General features: G+C 48.4%; 2 protein-coding genes across 6 annotated transcripts in view; both read right to left on the bottom strand.

Moving 5' to 3' along the window:
- Window positions 1-18,329, bottom strand: part of AGBL4 (AGBL carboxypeptidase 4) — a 1,392,661-nt gene that overhangs the window by 217,046 nt on the left and 1,157,286 nt on the right. The gene's annotated exons all lie outside the window — the stretch shown is intronic.
- Window positions 1-18,329, bottom strand: part of BEND5 (BEN domain containing 5) — a 47,253-nt gene that overhangs the window by 5,086 nt on the left and 23,838 nt on the right. For all 5 annotated transcript variants that reach the window (XM_082371355.1, XM_082371359.1, XM_082371357.1 and 2 more), the window contains 2 exons: window positions 9,629-9,777; window positions 3,686-3,899 (listed from right to left, as the gene is read on the bottom strand). In XM_082371355.1, coding sequence (XP_082227481.1) covers window positions 3,686-3,899; window positions 9,629-9,777 — 363 coding nt within the window. The remainder of the gene's footprint in view (window positions 1-3,685; window positions 3,900-9,628; window positions 9,778-18,329) is intronic.

The following is an 18,329-nucleotide window of genomic DNA, read 5'->3' as shown; positions in this document are numbered from 1 at the left end:
GGAGGAGCCACGGGGAAGCCTGGCAAGGACAGAGTAAGTAGAGGGCTGGGAGCCGATGCCAGATGGCAGGGGCATTACCGGTGCACATGGGCACTGAATGCAGACAACTCTTTCAGGAAACCTGGATGTGAAAAGGAACAGAGAGACATGGCAGCAGCTGGGTGATGGAAGTGACGTCTAGGGAGTGTTTTGTTTGCTTCTATAAGAAATGAGTGATCAAAGTATATTTAAATGGTGCTGGGAAGGACCCAGTTGAGTGGGAGGAACAAGGTGCTTAGGAAGGCAGGTGGGCTGCGATCCAGTTGGAGGGAATGGCCAGTCCCAAATAAGAGAACGAAACAAGAGGCAGAAGAACTGGGGGATCCAGTGAAGTTTGTAGATAGGGTGGTTCGAAGCTGTGGGATTTCATTTTCTTTTCTCTGTGAAGGAAGAGACATGGTCATCGTTTGAAAAAGAGAGAGGTGTGGCCTATCATGTTCAGGAAGAGTAGAGAAGGTTTAAAAAGGGCTTAGAAAATGGAGGAGTGGATCACTGAGGGAAACTTGGAGGGCCTGCCCTATGGGCCTGAAGACAGTGAGCCTGTACGAGCCCCAAGCCACACAGCTGAGCTCTTTTCTTCCAGATTGCTCCTTAGTATTGGGGACCAGATTAGCTGCAAATGACATCATCTGAATGGGGTCCAAAGAACACACAAATGTCTACAGGTCCACTGGGCAGCCAGGACAAGGACTGAATCCTGCCTTTACACATGGACACACCAAGCATCTACCCGGTACGGGCACTGCGCTGGGCCTGGGGAAACAAAAATAAACAGAATGGAACCAGGGTGAGCTCAAAGTTAAAGCAAAGCAGAGTTGGGGCTCAACCCCAGGCTTTCGATACCTGGTTCCAATTTCTACTCTCCATCACCCTGCACTGGGAGCAGACAGGAGGGGGCCTGAAAGCTGCAAAGCACTGAACAATCGTGAGCTTCAGTGATGTGACCATCACGAGGTCATGTCGGCTCCGTGGGGGCAGCTCACTTGTCAACAAAGAATGGAAACTTCTTTTCACACCTCAAACGTAACTATTCCAAGCTATAATCCAAGCAGCCCTCTTAACTGTCTTAAGAGGTGAGCGTTCAGCTGAAGACACTGCGACATGGAAGGAAAGTAGTTCACAAGAAACAGTGTGAAGAGTCAGTCAGGGGATCAGCTTGCAGGTCTCAGTGTGGCATTTGTTCAGCCCTCGGTGACTGAGCTCCCACTGTGTGCCAGGACCTGTGCGAGAGGCAAGGAGGACGTGGAGGTGAGCCTGACACAGTCAGACCAGTGCCTGAGGCAGACGCACAGTAGATGATTTTATACCACGGTGTGACAACGGTAGGGCAGCCGGCCACTGGAAGGCACCTGGGACCTGCTGAGTCACAGCCCAACAAGTGTAACAGAATTAGAGGTCAGCCACGTCTCAGGTAGGCAGGGCTGTGTCCCCAGGAAGGACGCTTTCTCAGGGCGACCTCCCAAATTAGGCTCCACCTTTTCAGACAGTGGGCAGACTAAAGGTTACCTCCGCTTGTCTAAAAATAAGTGTCTGCCTAAATCAGGTAATCATGAATCGGCCAGCAACGGGGGCAGCTGTGCTACGGAACAAGCCCCAGACCAGAGTCAGCGGGGGTGGGTTTAAATCCAGGCTCTGAAACCCTGTAGCTGTGACTTCTGGCTGGTCACCTAATCTCTCTGTGTCCTTACACCTCGACCTCCAAAATACACCCTAAACCTGGCCATTTTTCTCCGTTTCCACTGCTCTAACCTCAGTCCATGGCACCATCATCCCTCCCCGAGACCACTGCATCAGCCTCCTAACTGACCTCCCATTTGGTCACTCCTACTGAAGACCTCCCTTACCTTTCTCCTGCAAGTAGGGTAAATCCAAGCCGCTTACTGTGGCCTTCATGGCCCTAAAAGACCGCCTCTCGCCCACCGGCCTGATCTCAGTGTCCCCTCGCTCATGACTCTGCAGCGCCCCGGGGCTGCTTCACCCCTTGAGCGTGCAGGCCTTTGAACCCGCTCTTTTCTGCCTGCTTCACCACCCCTCAGACCTGCACAGGGCTGACCTCTACATCCAGTTCCCAGCTTGAATGCACCGCTTCAGGCAGGTCTTCTCCACCCACCCCAGCCAACACAGCTACTGTATCACTCGATGAGGCTTCACGGCCTTTCATCAGTACCTGAAATGATCTGATTTGTTCCTGGACATACTTGCTGTCTGCCCCAGAACCTGGCACATGGCCTGTTCAAAATGTACATGCTGACTGAGTCTTACTTTCTTCATCAAAACATGGCAGTTGGACACTTAGAGACTAGTGGTTAGGAGCACAGCTTCTGGAGCCAGCCCTCCTGCCTCGGACTCCCGGCTCTACCCCTAAAGCTGTGTGATCTGGGCAAGTTACTTAACATCTCTGTGTCCAGTTTCTGCAACTAAAACAGGGATAATATTGGCAGCCAGCAGAAGGAGTGTTATGTGTTATGAAGATTAAATGAGTTAATATATGTAAAAGAATTTTTAACACAGAATCATAAAAAAAACAGAACCTGAAACGTAGTAAGCGCTCAGAATAATTAGCAATTACTGTATTCTCTCTGCTCCCATGTACTTTCCTGCCTGTGTCTATAATTTGTATTATCTGTACCGCAACTAGCTGTTCTTGCGTTCGCCTTCCCCATGGGACTGTGAGCACCCTGCAGATGGAGACTGTGTCGTATCCCCCTTTGTGTCCTCCATACCCAGTAGAGAGCCTGGCAAAGAATAAGAGCTTCGTGAATGGATGGAGAGTGGGTGGGAGAGATAGAGGAAAGAAAGAAGGAAGAGGGAAGAGAGGGGAGGAAGGAAGAAAGGAAGGCAGGAGGGAAGGAAAATCAGAGTCCGGGCCAGTGGCCTATCTTTACAAACGACTCCTTGTCTCTCTGCCTTCCCTCCAACCCCTCCCAAACCCCAGAAAAGCTGAATCCAGTGACCCCCAGAAAAGCTGAATCCAGTGACCCCCAGAAAAGCTGAATCCAGTGACCCCCAGAAAAGCTGAATCCAGTGACCCCCAGAAAAGCTGAATCCAGTGACCCCCAGAAAAGCTGAATCCAGTGACCCCCAGAAAAGCTGAATCCAGTGACCCCCAGAAAAGCTGAATCCAGTGACCCCCAGCTGGTCTTCACCTCACTAAGTGCTCCAGGCATGATGCTAGGACCCCCCAGAACTGGTCCCCTAGCCTCCACCTTCAGGCTCTCTACACAGCAGCGCTCCTTTCCCAACCCGACGCCTTTGTTCCAGATGCTTCTGCCTCCCGAGTACCTCTCTTTACACATCTGCGTCTCCATGTCTGATGGATCCTTCAAGGCCCAATCCAGTGACCCCCCTTCCCAGGAACCCTTCCCTGATTTTCTGGCTAGGGGTTTCCTCCCCTCCTGAGAACCCCGCTCTGTCCCTCTCGCATGCTAGCTCCTTGAACTGTGCTTGTGTCCACAGCTCATTTGCCCTGTTAAATGTGAGCTCTTCTGGGACCAGGTCCATATCTGCTCCTGTGTCCCCATGCCCAGCCCGGGGCCTGGCATGGAGAAGCTTCAGCGGGTGTCTGTTGAACTGAAATGTGCCCGATACATTCCTGACAGAGTAAAGGGCGGTGTCTCAGCCACTGCGTTTCCAGGGCGGGACCCACCTCTGACGATGCTTAGTTTGTGAGGCGAGAGGGGTGGCTTAGGGACTGCATCTTTCTTTTTTTTTGTGGCAACTCCTGTGACGCTTCTGTTCTTCAGAACATCTGTTCCCCAAATCATGACTGCCAAGTTCTTTGTGTACTTGGAATCTCCTTGGGTTACTTGTAGCTGGTGCCATTTCTCCTCATCAACCCAAATCCCGCTTCCCAGATGGACCTGAAAGGGATAAGAACACAAGCAAGCACCTGTTTAGTCGGACAGGATGGTAGCTGGAAATTTTTCTTGTCCTTTAAAAGACACTGCTGCACAACTGCAAGGGATTTGTTCCATAAATACTAATTAACTTTCTTTAAGGGAAATAATCATTTACTGAATACCTGTAACGTGCCAGGCCTTATTCTACTGCTTTATATCCACTATCTCAAAATCTTCACAGCAACCCTGGAAGGAAGGCGTTGGGACACTCTTTTCATTTCAGGTGGAAAAACCAGGTTGAGAAAGGTACAGCTGCTTGCTGAAAGTCACTCAACTCTGAACTTGCAGAGTGGATTTATTTCATCTGGGCGGGGCCTCATTGTCAGGATGGTTTAAAGCTTCCTAGGTAATTCCTAGGTGTGACAACCACAGCAGGTGGAGTGAGGAGGGAAACCGTCCAGGCTCTGCCACTAACGGAGTGTGTCTGTGCAAGCCCTTTCTGTCTCTGGCTTCAGTTTCCCATGAACTGAACTGGGAGAGTTGGATTTCAGCTGAATTCCTTCTGGCTGAGAACACCTATGATTTTAACAAATTAAGCACCACCACTGTGTCTCTGGTCTGATTCTGACGGTACACAGAACAAAACACAGTCTTATGCTCTCTGTAAGGGAAGCACTCAGAAAGTTTCAGTGCAGAGTCATTAAATGCAGAAGTCCCAGAACGATCTAGCAATGAGGTTTGAGAAGTTTTGTTTTTTTTTTCCTTTCTGGCTCTTTTAACAACTTGAAGACCATTTGCTAACATTAATCATTAAAAAAATTAAATTTTGACTTTGACATGGCTATTTATGCTGTGTTTCTGCTGAGTCTACGGAGGGTGGAAATGGCCTCTGTGGGGACGGAGGAGAGGAAGCCACTGATGAGTTAAACTTTCTGAGGGGAATGGAAAGTCCCTGCCAAGGTCCCTGTCTTCAGAAAGACTGTGGGTCATCGACCTCGCACGGTCAGGAGGCGTCTCAGGAGAGTCTGGTGTGAGAGACGGCACGCACACCCAGACTGATGGCAGACCAGCAGGACCCACAGTTCAGAGATGTTTGGAGATCTTTCTACCGAAGGTTGGCTTGGAAAGCAAGATGGGCACGCACAGATGGGCAGACAGGTCAGCCAGTGACACTAACACAGCCCACCCACGAATGCCAGCAATTAACCAATCTAACTGCCATATCTAACTTCACTTCCTTTTGCTCAAAAGATCATTCAGACCTCTGCAGGCACGATATCAGATAACCAGATCCACCTGGCCTTCCTGTGTCACAAAATTTGGTGCAGCAAATCTGTTCATACGACTCAGGAAGATAAGTAACCCTGGAGTGAGATGTGCTGCCTGGGGCTGGCTGGGCAACACAGACCCAAGGTCAAGTCTGGCCTTTTCTCTGCAGTCTGAACTGCAGGTGGGCAGTCTGTGTGCCAGATCAGGCATACTGGGGACAAGTTCCCTGCTGCTCCCTGCTGGACCACAAGTCACCTCTCTGGGTGACTCTCTGGGGCTACCCACGCAAGCTTCCTGAGATAGGGGAAAACAAGGGATGTGAGTTACGTTAAATGCAGAATCAGAAAGCCTTGGAGATGGAGGACAACTTCAGTTTTCCAAAGATCTCTGCTCTTTTCTATCCTGAGCCTTGCTTTCCTACAACCTTTTAATTTACTGTTCTTAAAAGAGAGATGGCAGTTATCTTAGCCAATGTTCTACAAGAGACAGGGGACACTAATATTTTTTCAGTACCTACAGTGAACTAGGTATGGTACTCTCAATTTAGTTAATCCTCATAATGACCTTAACAGATGGAAATAGGTAGAAATAATTATTCCTACTTTACAGACAGGAACAGAGATTCAGAAGGACTCATTAGTTTTCCTAAGACATACTATCAGTACATTTTGGAATCAAATCCTATGACCCTGCAGCCCATGCTCTCCCGGCCTTCCTGCTGCCACCAGTGTCACGGTGGTGCTCATGGGGGTGGAAACAAAGCAGATCAGTATTCAGATGGCTTTCCTCTTGAGTCTTCCTCTGTACCTGCCCGGCCACTGCCCTGGCCAGCGCCCACTGCAGTTCACACTGCAGTCAGGGAAACCTGGAGAAAAGCCACGGGCTGGCCTTCCTGCCTCCAGCCCCTGCCCGCTCCAACCCACGCTGTAAACACTGCCAGATTAATTACCTAAAACATAGCTTTCCTTCTTTGACTAGATGACTTCCGCAGTCTTTCAACTCTGTGTTTTTATGTTAACCCTCTGGAATCTTGAATGGCTCCCTGTTTCCTATCACCTCAAATCCAACCTCCTCAGGCGGCGTTAAAGGTCCTCTAGAATCCTGTTTCCATTCAACCTGCTAATCGTACTATGTTCATCACTCAATGATGCTCCCAAACTCACTCATTTCCTCCTACTTCCAGTGTGTGGTAGGTAACAGAAAGAGGATGGGCTCTGGAGTCTCCAGCCCTGTGTGAATCCTGGCCCTTCCACCTACTAGCTGGGTGTCTTGGGCTAGTCACTTGACCTCTCTGAACCTTACTTTTGTCAGCTGTACCAGAGGCAGATCACCACCTAATTCATAGAGCTGTTTTGAGGATTCAGTGAGATAACATGAGTCAAACGTCAGGAGGACAGTACACAACCAGAAACTGTTACTTCCTTTGCCTTCTTTCCCCCATCCACGTCTCTGCTCATGCCTCTCCCCCCACCCAGGGATGAATGCCTTCCCTTATGTCTTCTTAAGCCTGCTAATCTTTCAAGCCCCAGTCCCCAGTGCAGAAAAACCTCCTTCACTCCTCCAGGGCTAAGTTCTACCCCTTCTGAATTTCTAGCCTACTGAGAGGCTTCACTACCTGATTCAGCCCCATGTTCCCGTGGGGAGAGGTCGAGGCTTTGCCTATTTTGCCTCCTACAAAGTGACCAGGACTAGTCTGAACACAAAGCAGGAAGAAACTGATGCGCATATTTAATATGTCTCAGTGTCACTGGCTTTCAGTTCTGATGAGCTGCTGTTCCTTGGAGAAGAAAATATTTTCTGACATGCATTCGAATACAAGGCCAATTTTACAGCACAGAGAGAAGTGGCCCTGGGTAAGACCAATCACAGGTATATGTTGGGGCATTTGGGACAAGGGCTCCTGAGGTCAACAAAGCTCAGGGTCATCTGGAGCAATGCCCCATTTTCAGAGATGCAGAACAGACTGGAAAGAGCACTGACCTGGAAGCCAGGTGATCCGGCTTCTAGCTCCTGCCTGCCTGCCTCTGATCTGTTGTAGAACTAGAGACGAGCCCCTTCTCTGGATGTATTTCCCCATCTATCCCATGTATAAATTAGACTATTTAAACTTTAATGGTCTTTGCAGCTTTATGATTCAACGAGTTTTTGAAATAAAATATCTTAAGACAAAGAAAAGCAATGCACTTTAGCAAAATCAGAAAGTAGCTTTTATGGCAAGCCCTATTCACATAAAGCCCCATTTGACCAAAATGTTAGCCTTATGCTTTCAAGGGAGGTTATTAAAAGTATGGCATCTGGTAGGATGGGACTTGATAAAAAAAATGTCCTTGTGAAATGTTTTGTAGGACAAAACCAGTTTCCTGCTAGGAAATGGATCCCATTCCCATGCTCTAGGCAGCACAGAGATTCAGGCAGAAAGAAGGAAGGGTCAGAAATGACTGCAGAGCCAAGAACAATGATGGCTGCTTCTGGGATGTGGGGACTGCTGTTCTAGGAAGCTGCCATCCATTTCCAGTAAGTCTCCTTCCTTCCTCTCCCTTAATAAATTTCTCTGATTGCCAATTAGCTGCAAACCGAAGCCAGGTTAGTTTTATAGCAAAGTGTTGGCAATAATCGATGAAAAAGGAAATCTGGCACTTTAAAGATTTGTTGTGCAACTCGAGAGTGAAAAAATTAAATGACCTTTGAGAGACCCATTTTCCTGGAGGAAAAACGATCCTTTGCAAAAGAGACCCTCATAATGCTCAGAAACTGTCCGTGGGTCTTCAAAGCAAGAGAGAAACAGATTTCTCTTAGAAGCTACTTTAAGAAAAAGTCTGTAGTCATTCCACAACGTGATCATGACTAAAAAGAAGTCAACAAAGTCAGAATAGTCTTTTCTTTATCTTCAGTTGGGAAAGGTTCACCAAACTTAGACACAGGGTTTGAGTCATTGTTAATGACTATGGAGAGCATCAATCTGATTCCACCTGGCACAGACAAGAGACGCTGAGGCCCAGAGAAGGGAAACCCCACTCAGAGTCACACAGGTAGGACAAAGATAGAGCTAAACTTAAACTCAGGCTCCGGGCTGCCTACTTCCACTCTGTCATGCCACCTCTCACCTGCAAAGCAGACTCTTACAGCTTGCTGGCTGCAGCAAGTCAAGGCAGAATGGGCCTATGGTTTGGCCCTCTGGAGGGGAGGAAGTGCTCCATGGAGATGACGGCAGCATATCCAAGAGAGCCCGAAAGACTAACAAGTTTCATTTCCTTAGCTTTGGCTATTTGCTTTGGCTCAGTCTGGCCAGCTGCAGGGATATATCTGGACAAACCCAAATAAAACAACCTTTTCTTTCTCATCAACCCACTGGGGAACAATACTGGATAAACAGAGACCTTTTGAAGCATAAGGCAAGAAAAACAGACGGACACAGATGAGTCTCTGGGGAGAAGGAGAGGTGATGTCTGTAATGTATGCCATGGTAGCAGAGAATATTACAGTAAAACTGCATCTGACTAGTGCCTAGACAAAGGGATCCAATATATTTCCTCCAAGATGAATTCATTTGGATGTTGGAAGAATATTAGAAGTCTTCTCCTTGCCCTGCTACTATATCATCATGTGACTTTAAGACTTCCAAAGGCTATTCCATTACTTTTCACCCCTGTACTAATATAACTACTAATATTGCTTACGTTTTCTTTCATAACATTTTTTCAAGAGTCTTACAAAAAAATCTGAGGAGTTATATGTGGTCCTAGGACTGTGGGCTAACCACGCTCAATGTACGACTTGAAAGCAGCTTAGGGGTAAGGAGCATGTCCCATTCACCTCTGTATCCCTGGCATTTTATTTATTTATTTATTAAAGATTTTTTTTTTTTTTTTTTGATGTGGACCATTTTCAAAGTCTTTACTGAATTTGTTACAATTTTGCTTCTGTTTTATGTTTTGGTTCTTTGGCCACGAGGCATGTGGGATCTTAGCTCCCCAACCAGGGACTGAACCCGTACCCACTGGAAGGCGAAGTCTTAACCACTGGACCGCCAGGGAAGTCCCATGTATCCCTGCCATTTAGGGCAGGGCTTAGAACACATAGGTACTTTGTAAACAGTGAATGGATAAATATTGAGTCGTATCCATATCTGTAAATCAGATATTTCTAGATCACCTTATAAATGTTATGCATCTGGTTTCATTGAATTATCATTTTAAAATACATTCTCACTAATAAGCTATTTTTAAATGTCAGGTTAGTTTTACAGTTGCTTTGGCCCAATATTTAGCAAAAAAAAAGAAAAAAGGAAAAGGAAGAGAAAAAGAAGAAGTCCTAGTAAAGCTCCACTAGTTATAACACATGGATTCTGGAAGCAGTCACTCAGGGCTAGGCCAGGAGGCCAACTGGTCAAGCTGTGTCTCGGGAAGCTCCCACCATACTCTCCATCTTCACACTGACTAACCAACACTTGCAGGGAATGGATAGTGAGCTTGAAACACTACCTTGCCATTGTCTAGGATATACTTGTCCATGACAGGTGCAGGAGCGGGGTAATAGGACGACGTATTTGCTTCCTCACTGAAAGTGCTCCGTAACTCCGGCTCGGGCTCGAGACATTCTGACTTTACTTTTTCCAAGTCAATGGCGGGACCTAGGCAGTTAAGAAAAGAGATCTGTCTAGAACTCCAAGGAAAAGAAAAGGCAAATATTTTAACTAGGCATCTATCAGCACATAGCGGCACACAAAAAATATGTTGGCTTATTTTTGTCCATTGGACTACACTTAAACCCAAGCTTGAAAATAATATGAGGTATGAATGTCACAGGGGAAAAGGTGGAAAACTGGAAGACAAGAATGGACGAGAAGCTAGTTAAGCATGAATGAGAAGCAGTCTTCTAGGGTGTCACTGTCTGAATGAAAACACAGGGGACTCAACTTCCTGCAGAGGAAAGAGGTCCCGTTAAGACTGGGGTGGAGACCGGGTGGCAATGACTCCAGTATGCAAATTGTGTATTTGCCAAAACCCCATCTTTGCAGCCTATGTGAAGCAGGCCACAGCAGAAGATAGGAAAGTAGGGGGAGAAATGCAAAGGCCTCCCCCTCCCAAGACCTAGTATCTAGGCAGGAGCATTTCAACCAAGAAATTAAAATACAATACAGATTAAGCCCCTGATTGCCTGAACCAGCAGCTACCCTGAGTTTTATTTTAATGTAATGAACACAAATTATGTACGGTTTAAACTGTGAAAGGCAGCTAGATAAATGGTGGTGGTTTCTAAGGGGGATATTTTCTTCTCCATTAGCTTTTAAAAATGATGGACTATTTTTCAAATCGCCTATTGTGTCTTGATTACCAAAGGGCAGAGAAACAGGATGAAAATGAGTAAATAAGGCCAAATGACTAGATTAACTTTTGCAGGAGAGCAACTCCAAAGGCCAACGGAGAGTTTAGCATCCTGGAAATTCTCCCTATGCAAATACTTCAGGGTTTAATGGGAGCAGAAGTTCAGCTACTGCCAAAGCCGGTCCCCAGAGCTGTGCATATAACTTAAGTAACCAATGGGTTTCAGGGTCCAACCTTCCCTTATCCCTACCATGTGGGCCACTTGGGACAGAGCTCTTTGTGTACTAAAGCCCTCACCAACAATCTGGCTGCAATTCTATGTTCAATTGCCATGCCCTTGCTTTGGCTGGTGGTCGCGAAGGTATCGGTGATTTTGTTACAAAAATTCCTCAGGACAGGGCTTCCCAGAACAAGAATATCTCTCCTGAGTTGCCGGCAGCTGTCATCTGCAAGACAGATCTCTGCAGTCTCCAATATTTAAGTTTGAACGCACAAAGCTGAATGCAGCATAGTTGGGGAGCAGCACAGCGTTGACAAAAAAGGAGGGCTCATCTTGGGAGAGCATCTCCCAATTCTGCGTGACCTACTCAAGAGCTGGGCCTAAGGCTTATTCTTCTTTGTCCCCAGCACCTGGAATGAGGAGGTGCTCTCTGAATGTTTGTTAAATGAATAAAAGAATGACAAGAATGAATCAATAATTCTAAAGTTTCAGAAGCAGATGCCAAACTGTATCTTCTCTCTGTGTAAGATCTCGGTTGTATTTCTGAGATAGAAGCAAACTCAAGTGGAGCATTTGATCTTTTCTTAGATCAGGGAAGAAGTAATTACTTCAGTTTCCCCAAAAGGGCCTGGCCAAGGTGGCATCTGAGGTCTCTTCCTGCTCTGACATTCAGCAACACGAAAAAGGAATGGGCTGAGAGGGGGTGGTCCATGCAGCCACTGGAGCACAGGTAAATCTTTGGCAAAATAGCCTCCCTCCTCTGGAGCCTCCTTTTCCTTCTATGAGAGGAAGGTGTTGGAGAAGAGATCGAATCCAACTCAGCTCTGACTTTCAGTCTAGTTCTCTCCCATCCATCTCCACAACGGCTGCTAAAGAGATCTACTCACGACCAGGTCCTTCCTGGCTTAGGCTCCCATTACCCTCAAAATTAAGGTGCACACCATAGATAGCCTCCTGAAGGCCCAGAATCACCAGCCTCCTCTCTACCTCTGGCGCTCAATTCCTGCTCTTCCCTGACACTGCTCATGTCCCCCAGATGCTGTGTCGTCCCAAGCCTCTGAGCCTTTGGACGTGCTATTGTTTTGGTCTTGAACACCACCTCATCTGCCTGCCAAGCCCCTGGTCAGACTGCAGAACAGAGCTTAGATGTCTCCTTCGTGAGGCCTTGCTCTGATCACTACCAAGTAGGGGGTCTCTAAACTGTAAATACTTCCAGCAAGTTGTACTTGCAAACATCGACCAATCTGTCATCCACATCAAACTGTTAAGCTCTTCAAGGGCAAGGTTTTACTCTCTTGGCAATCCTGGCACCTAGCCTGGCATGTTACAGGCGCTCAGTAAATTCTTCATAACATGAGAGGGCAGAGAAAGTTGTGGGCAAGAAAGAGACTTCAGTGGGCTGGAGCAGAGATTCTGAAATAAAGCCCTGCTGCTGAGTGGAGGTGCTTGGGGGCGGTGGTCGGGGTGGGTGGGAGGGAAGCTGTTCCCAAATATCTGAAACCTGTTTGCAGCCGTGAAAGTAGAAGCTAGGGCTGTACAACAGAAACTGGAAACATCTAGCCAAGGGAACAGACAGTTCAGATGGCTACAGGGGGGCACGTGAGGGGCGTCAGAAGGAGCAAGGGCTGAGAGCAGAAGGTCACCTCTCTGGCTCCACTCTCCGCTGGTCCCCTCTTCCTAGGCTCCGTTCCAAAGTGGCCTAACCAGGTCCTCTGGACGCTCCCCTCCCCCGATGATAATCAGATGCACTCATTTGTTTCTATGCCTGCCCCCCACTAGACCCCGTGAGGCCTGAGGGCAGGCAGAGACTGCGTCCTTTTATGTCAGAGACCAGGGCTCCACACCATGCCTGGTTCCAATTCAACCCTCCACAGGCAATTTTACACATCAGTAATTACTTCACCCTTCTGACTCTGCTGCCTCACCTGAAAGGAGGGATGACAACAGCGACTTGGCCAGACCGAAGATTAAACGAGTCACGTATGAAATGATTAATCCAGACTCGGGCACGAAGCAGGTGCTCAGTAAACGGTGGCTCTCCCCCACTGCCCCTCCCCCGCACGAGGGTCATACTGGGGGCTCAGTTAGTCACCGCTAGTCCCTGGGAGACAGGGCGCTGCTGGCCTTCTTTTGCCCCAAGTGCCCAGCCCAGAGCACGTGCCTGCGCTCCGCAGCACACCCACGCTATGCCCCCCTGTGCTGGTCTCCTCAGGGACCAACGGAGTTTTGTCAAATACTGAGGCTATCGTACTGGGATCTTCTGGCTCTCAAGGAACACTATTTCCTAACGTATCCGATCAGCACTGTTTAAAATACCTGGTGGCTGCCAGGGATTTTTTTTTTTTTTTAACAACTTTATTGGAGTATAATTGCTTTACAATGGTGTGTTAGTTTCTGCTGCATAACAAAGTGAATCAGCTATACGTATACATATACCCCCATATCCCCTCCCTCTCGTGTCTCCCTCCCCCTCTCCCTATCCCACCCCTCTGCACCGCTCTCCTCAACTGCCTCCTCCGGCATTGTATACAGACGGTACCTGGTGCCTCAGCAAGGAGGAGAGACCAACCAAGGCTGGTCATCTTGGAAGGGGTGTGTCAGGAGACCTGGGTGTGGATCCAAGTTGCGTGACCTGAGACACGCCACCTCACCTCTCTGAGCCTCAGCTTTCCTACCTGCAAAATGGGGACTTGCCAATAGCCACCTGATAATGCCTCTGGAGAGACTGGCACTGAGGCAGGCATAGAACAGAGGCTCTGACACAGGCTCAGAAAATGGCAGATGAATGAAGGAATGAATCAATCAGTAAAGCAGGGTGTTCAGTATTACAGAATCAGAGAGAAAAGGAACAAAAAGCATGTGGTTTCTTTGGGGAGAGGAGGGAGGGCCTCTAGTGCTTTTAATTTAAAAAGGAGAAAAAAACACTTCATTGCAAATTTTAGTAGGCTCCACTATGATGCTGGCAATTTACATCTCATTACAACAAACGCTTCAGATTGCTGTTTTGCTTTTAAAAATTTCTGAGGCATTGTTCTCCTTCAAACATACGTGACCAAATTAGCCACAATAATAAGCACTTGCGCTAAGAGACGGCATGGCACGATCTGGTGCAGATATTTTAAGTAACAAAGGAACTTTTTTCACTTGTGGGAAGAGTAGGAATCAAAAAAAAAAAAAAAAAAAGCCTTTTGATCCACTTCAGGTTTATTTTGGAGAAAATATACCTTCCATGGAGAGAAACCTCTCAGCTGGGTAAAGAAAGCATTTGAAAGAGTATAAAAGATAGTGCTTGTCTTTTCATTCAGTCATTCATGAGCCCATTCATCACACAATCCCTGACTGCAGACCAAGATGGAGCCCTGGAAGAGGCACTGGGGACCCAGAGACAAATACAGCACGTCCCAATTCTGGACAAGTTGAGAATGTAACACGTAAAACTCTTATTACACAGCATACAAATAGCTGTGAGTTGATGGACAAATACCAGGTTTAGTGCTAGAAAACCTGGTGTAAATCCTGGTTTTATTATTTCCTTTACTTTTTTAAGCCCCAGAGGCCTCTCCCATGAAATGGGAATCGTGGCACACAGTAAGGGGCTTGGTAAACGTTTGCTGGCACAACAAATAAATGAAATTATACCATTCTCTGTTCTTGCCTTCCTTCAACTGGACTAACGCTATTCTTCCTGAAAACCTGTCTAAAAAGTTAATGCTTATGTTACTTCCAGGAGGCTTAAAAATCACCTATATCTTCAAAATATATGTTTGGACACTAAATACCATTTCTGATTTCGGCTGAATCAAAAAAGGCTAATAATATTAGATTTTTTCTGAAAAAGTATTAAAGCCTTCCATTCATTTCTGCAAGTAAATAGGAAGTTTCTCTGCTATAGGTATAATTCTAGTTTCTTTCTAAATGCAAAATGAATCAAGTCAAAATACTTAAAGCATACCCCTACTGTAGCACAGAGGCACACTGGGTTTGGCAAAAAAAAGATGATTCCACTTGTTGAAAAGGACCTGAGCATGGGAACAGCTAGTAGCAATGAAGGCCTCGGAAAGAGACAGCGGCAGGTGGATCCCCCTCTGCGGGCCCCAGCATCCCCTCTCAAAAGGCATCGGCCACTCTCATCTGCTGCCATAGCTACGCATCTGCTTCTTGGCCCCGTTGTGCTTCCAGTGAGGGCTGGGACAAATGTGGCTTCACTCCTTCAGTGAGCATCTACTAGGCACCTACGAAGCGCCAGCCCTGGGTTAGGTGGCTTTGAGTGATGTGCCGTCCAGTAGTGGACAGAGATAGGCAACAGATCATTACCATTCTGACAAGGGTAAGGATAAAGACTTGGGAACAGAAACAAAGGACAGGGTGCTACACCTGGAGGAGACTAGGAAGGCTTCAGCAGGACGGTCACCAACTTCTGTGCTGGGGCCTGGAACTGGCTGGGAGGGCTGGGGTGGGGTAGTTACCTTCATATGGTGAAGGCAAGCGGCACACAAGGGAGGCTCACTGACCGACCGGGAAGTGGGCAGCATGATGATCTGCACAGGTTTGGGGAGGGAGAGACCACCACTGGCTCCGGGGTCGCGGGAGGCTTTAGGGAAGAGGGGCGCTCCGACTGGAGCCTGATGGGTGATGAGGTCTACGGAAGGTGGAGGGCTGGTCAGGCAGGGGGATGGCAGCACCATCAACAGCGGCTCCTCGGGTCCTTCCCCCAACCCTCCCCATTTTCTGAGGGCCCTCTGTGCGTGAAGGCTGGGGTAGGCTTTGCTGGGCAAAGGCAGGAGAGGCTGTTCTAGCCTGAGGTACTGGACTGGACAAAACCCCTGCAGCTCATGTGGATGCCCTCACAGTGGGGCTGGTCCCTTGGGGAGTCAGAACCGCAGAGCAGAGCTGGAATGGACCTAGAGAGCCCCCTCTCCATGGGGTAGAAGCCCAGGAAAACAGGGGTGGCAGGAGCTGGCCCAAATCCCCAGTCGTGGGGGTCAAGGTATTTTCCCCACTGTGAGGAACTGTAGATGCCCATTTCAAAGGACATATTTGCTTCTCCCTGAAAAGGAAAGGTGACCAATACCCGCTGAACATCTTCTTTGTTAGTACCTTACATTGAAATACCTATTATTTAAACCTTTTAATCTTGACACCCCAGTGTCAAGTTATTATTGTTTACCATCTTCCTGGTTAGGACGGAAACTCTGAGGACAGCTACCGTCCTGGTCACGGCTATATCCCCAGCACCCAGCACGATGTCCCTGGCCCACAACGAACACTCATTAAACATGTGTTGAATGAAACAGGTTAATCCTCATGGCAGTCTTGCAAAATCTATCTTATTATCTTTGCAGAGGCTCAGAGAGGTAAAGTAACTTGCTGAAAGTCAAAAAATTCAGGGTTGCTAGACTCCCAAAGACTTACTCTTTCCTACACCTCTTTGGCTGACTGCAGTTTTCAGACTGCACGGGCTTCTCACGTAATGCCCACTCTGTGGGACCCTCAGCCCATCTCTGACCTTCTCTCACCTTCCTAGGGTGTCTGTGAAGACCCACCATCGTGCAGGGGGGCAGCTGGGAGCAGAGGGTGTCACCAGGATTCATCTCACCTCTAGAAGCTCTGAGCCTACCCCCTGCCAGCTGGTGGCCAAAGCTGGGCTGGTTCTTTGTCTACGGTTCTTCCACCTTCCTCCCCGCCCAACTGTCTGGACCCAGGGAGCATCCAAACGGCAAGGATATGCAGAACGGCACGGGCCTGCGCTGCCAGACAGGCACTGAGTGCATGTGACATGGCCTTTGGTTCTGGACCAGAACTGGCTGGGTGGGAAGACTAAGGGGCTGTGGTGGGAATAAGCAGGGCAGGCGGCATTAAGGGCCGCCCTCAGAAGCCTGAAGGGCTGCCACGGGCACAGTGTGCACCTGCGGGCAGGAGTTATGGGGGGGGGGCAGAGTTTCACCACACGGCTGACATCTCCCAAGCAAGTCAATCCATGGCTTTGGCTTTGCTGGCTCTTGCCTTCAGGCCACGAGCCCTTCCAGAGCAGGAACGATTTGATCTGCTTGGTTCAGAGGAAGAGGGTGACTCCGAGGTTGAGGGACTGCACCCCAGGCCACTCCAGTGGGGAGGAGCCCCTGGGCGCCACGGGGCAGTTTCGAGGTGCTCTCACCCGCCTCTGCAGCCTTGTCTCTCCCTCCTACCTACTTCTCTGCACAGTCCAGTCAGAAACCGCTTGTGGTTCCCGAACAAGCCAGCCTCTCTCGTGACTCCATCAGGCTCTCCTGTCATCTGGACACGTTCACTTCCTCCCTCTGAGCCCGCATCCTCATCTGATGATCCTATCTACCGCTGAGGTTGTTTTCTGTGTGAAAAGCACCTAACGGCAGGCTCAAAGCAGGTGTTCAGAGGGGCCAGCCACTGCCCATAAGGAGCCCTTTCCCACCTCTCCCCCCTCCACCTGCTCTGACTGGCAAAGCCAGCGGAAAACAAGCCTGCCACACAGCCACACCGAAGCCCATGACCAGGAGGCAAAGCCCTGTTTCAAGTGGGAAGCACAGTCCTGTTCTGGCAACGAAGAGAAGCCCAGCGACTCCTGCATGTCCCGGCTCCCCGAGCAGGAACAAAGGGACAGCCTGGAGTTGTCCCTCAGTCCCTTCCCCATTGCCCCAGGAAAATGAACGCCAGGGAAAAAGAGGAAGGAGGGTCCTGGACTGTCCTGCCACGCTGAAATCAGCTCTTAAAACAATCTAGGATGAACTGTGGCTAATGTGTTGATTCAGTCAAGAGTGCAGAGAGTCCTTCAAAGTGGGAGATGGCCAATATCTTTAAGAGAAACAATTCCAATTCTCACTGCTAGACCTTTTCCTGCCACCCGACGTTAGGAGGCCCTGGGCACAGTGGTTTGGGCCCCACTCCATCAGTAAGCGAGGCAGTGGCAGGTTGTGGACCTCCTGGGTCACAGGGAGACCACTCATCCTCTTAGCCCTCTCTCGAAGCCCAACTTCTGCGAGCACTGCTGTGTACTGTTGAGAGTGAACTGAAGGCTGGAGGAGGTGGAAAAGAGCTCTGAGTGGAACAGGCCCCTGGAGGAGAGCCGTGACAAAGAGAAAATTGAGCCATAAACAGTGATGTCTGAAGAATCAAGGGGGTCAGAAGGAGTGCTTGAGGACTGGAGATAGGAAGACTGGAATTCTGCCCAGGAAAAGAGGGAGGTTCAATAAACCACAGACCAGTGAGCTTGAAATCAAGTCCAGGCGTACCTATAAAATAGATGATTCAAATATGATTTCTGAGGACTTACAAGGGAAAGTAGCAATCTCCAGGAGACAGGAGGGGTTGACCAAAGATTAAGATATGCCAAGACAACCACATCTGTGCTCTGCTGTAGGACAATGATTGCCTATGGCGTGCCAAGCATCATATACACATTATCTCATGCGAATCCTCAAATGATCCTACATCATTAATGTTGGACCCACTGAGCACTTACTATGTGCCAGCCCCTGGGCAGAGGTCTTTACATGCATTTGCTCATTTAATTCTCTTAAGAACCATAAAGGTTGGTACTGTCATTGACCTTGCTTTTTGGATGAGGAAACTACGGCCCAGGAAGTTTGAAGTAACTTGCCCAAGGTAACAAAATCAGACTACGGA

The sequence above is a fragment of the Balaenoptera borealis genome, assembly GCF_965194805.1.
Source record: "Balaenoptera borealis genome assembly, chromosome: 1".
In the NCBI taxonomy this organism is placed as follows: Eukaryota; Metazoa; Chordata; class Mammalia; order Artiodactyla; family Balaenopteridae; genus Balaenoptera; species Balaenoptera borealis.
The sequence above is the reverse complement of the archived record's forward strand: the minus strand, read 5'-3'. Positions and strand labels throughout refer to the sequence as shown.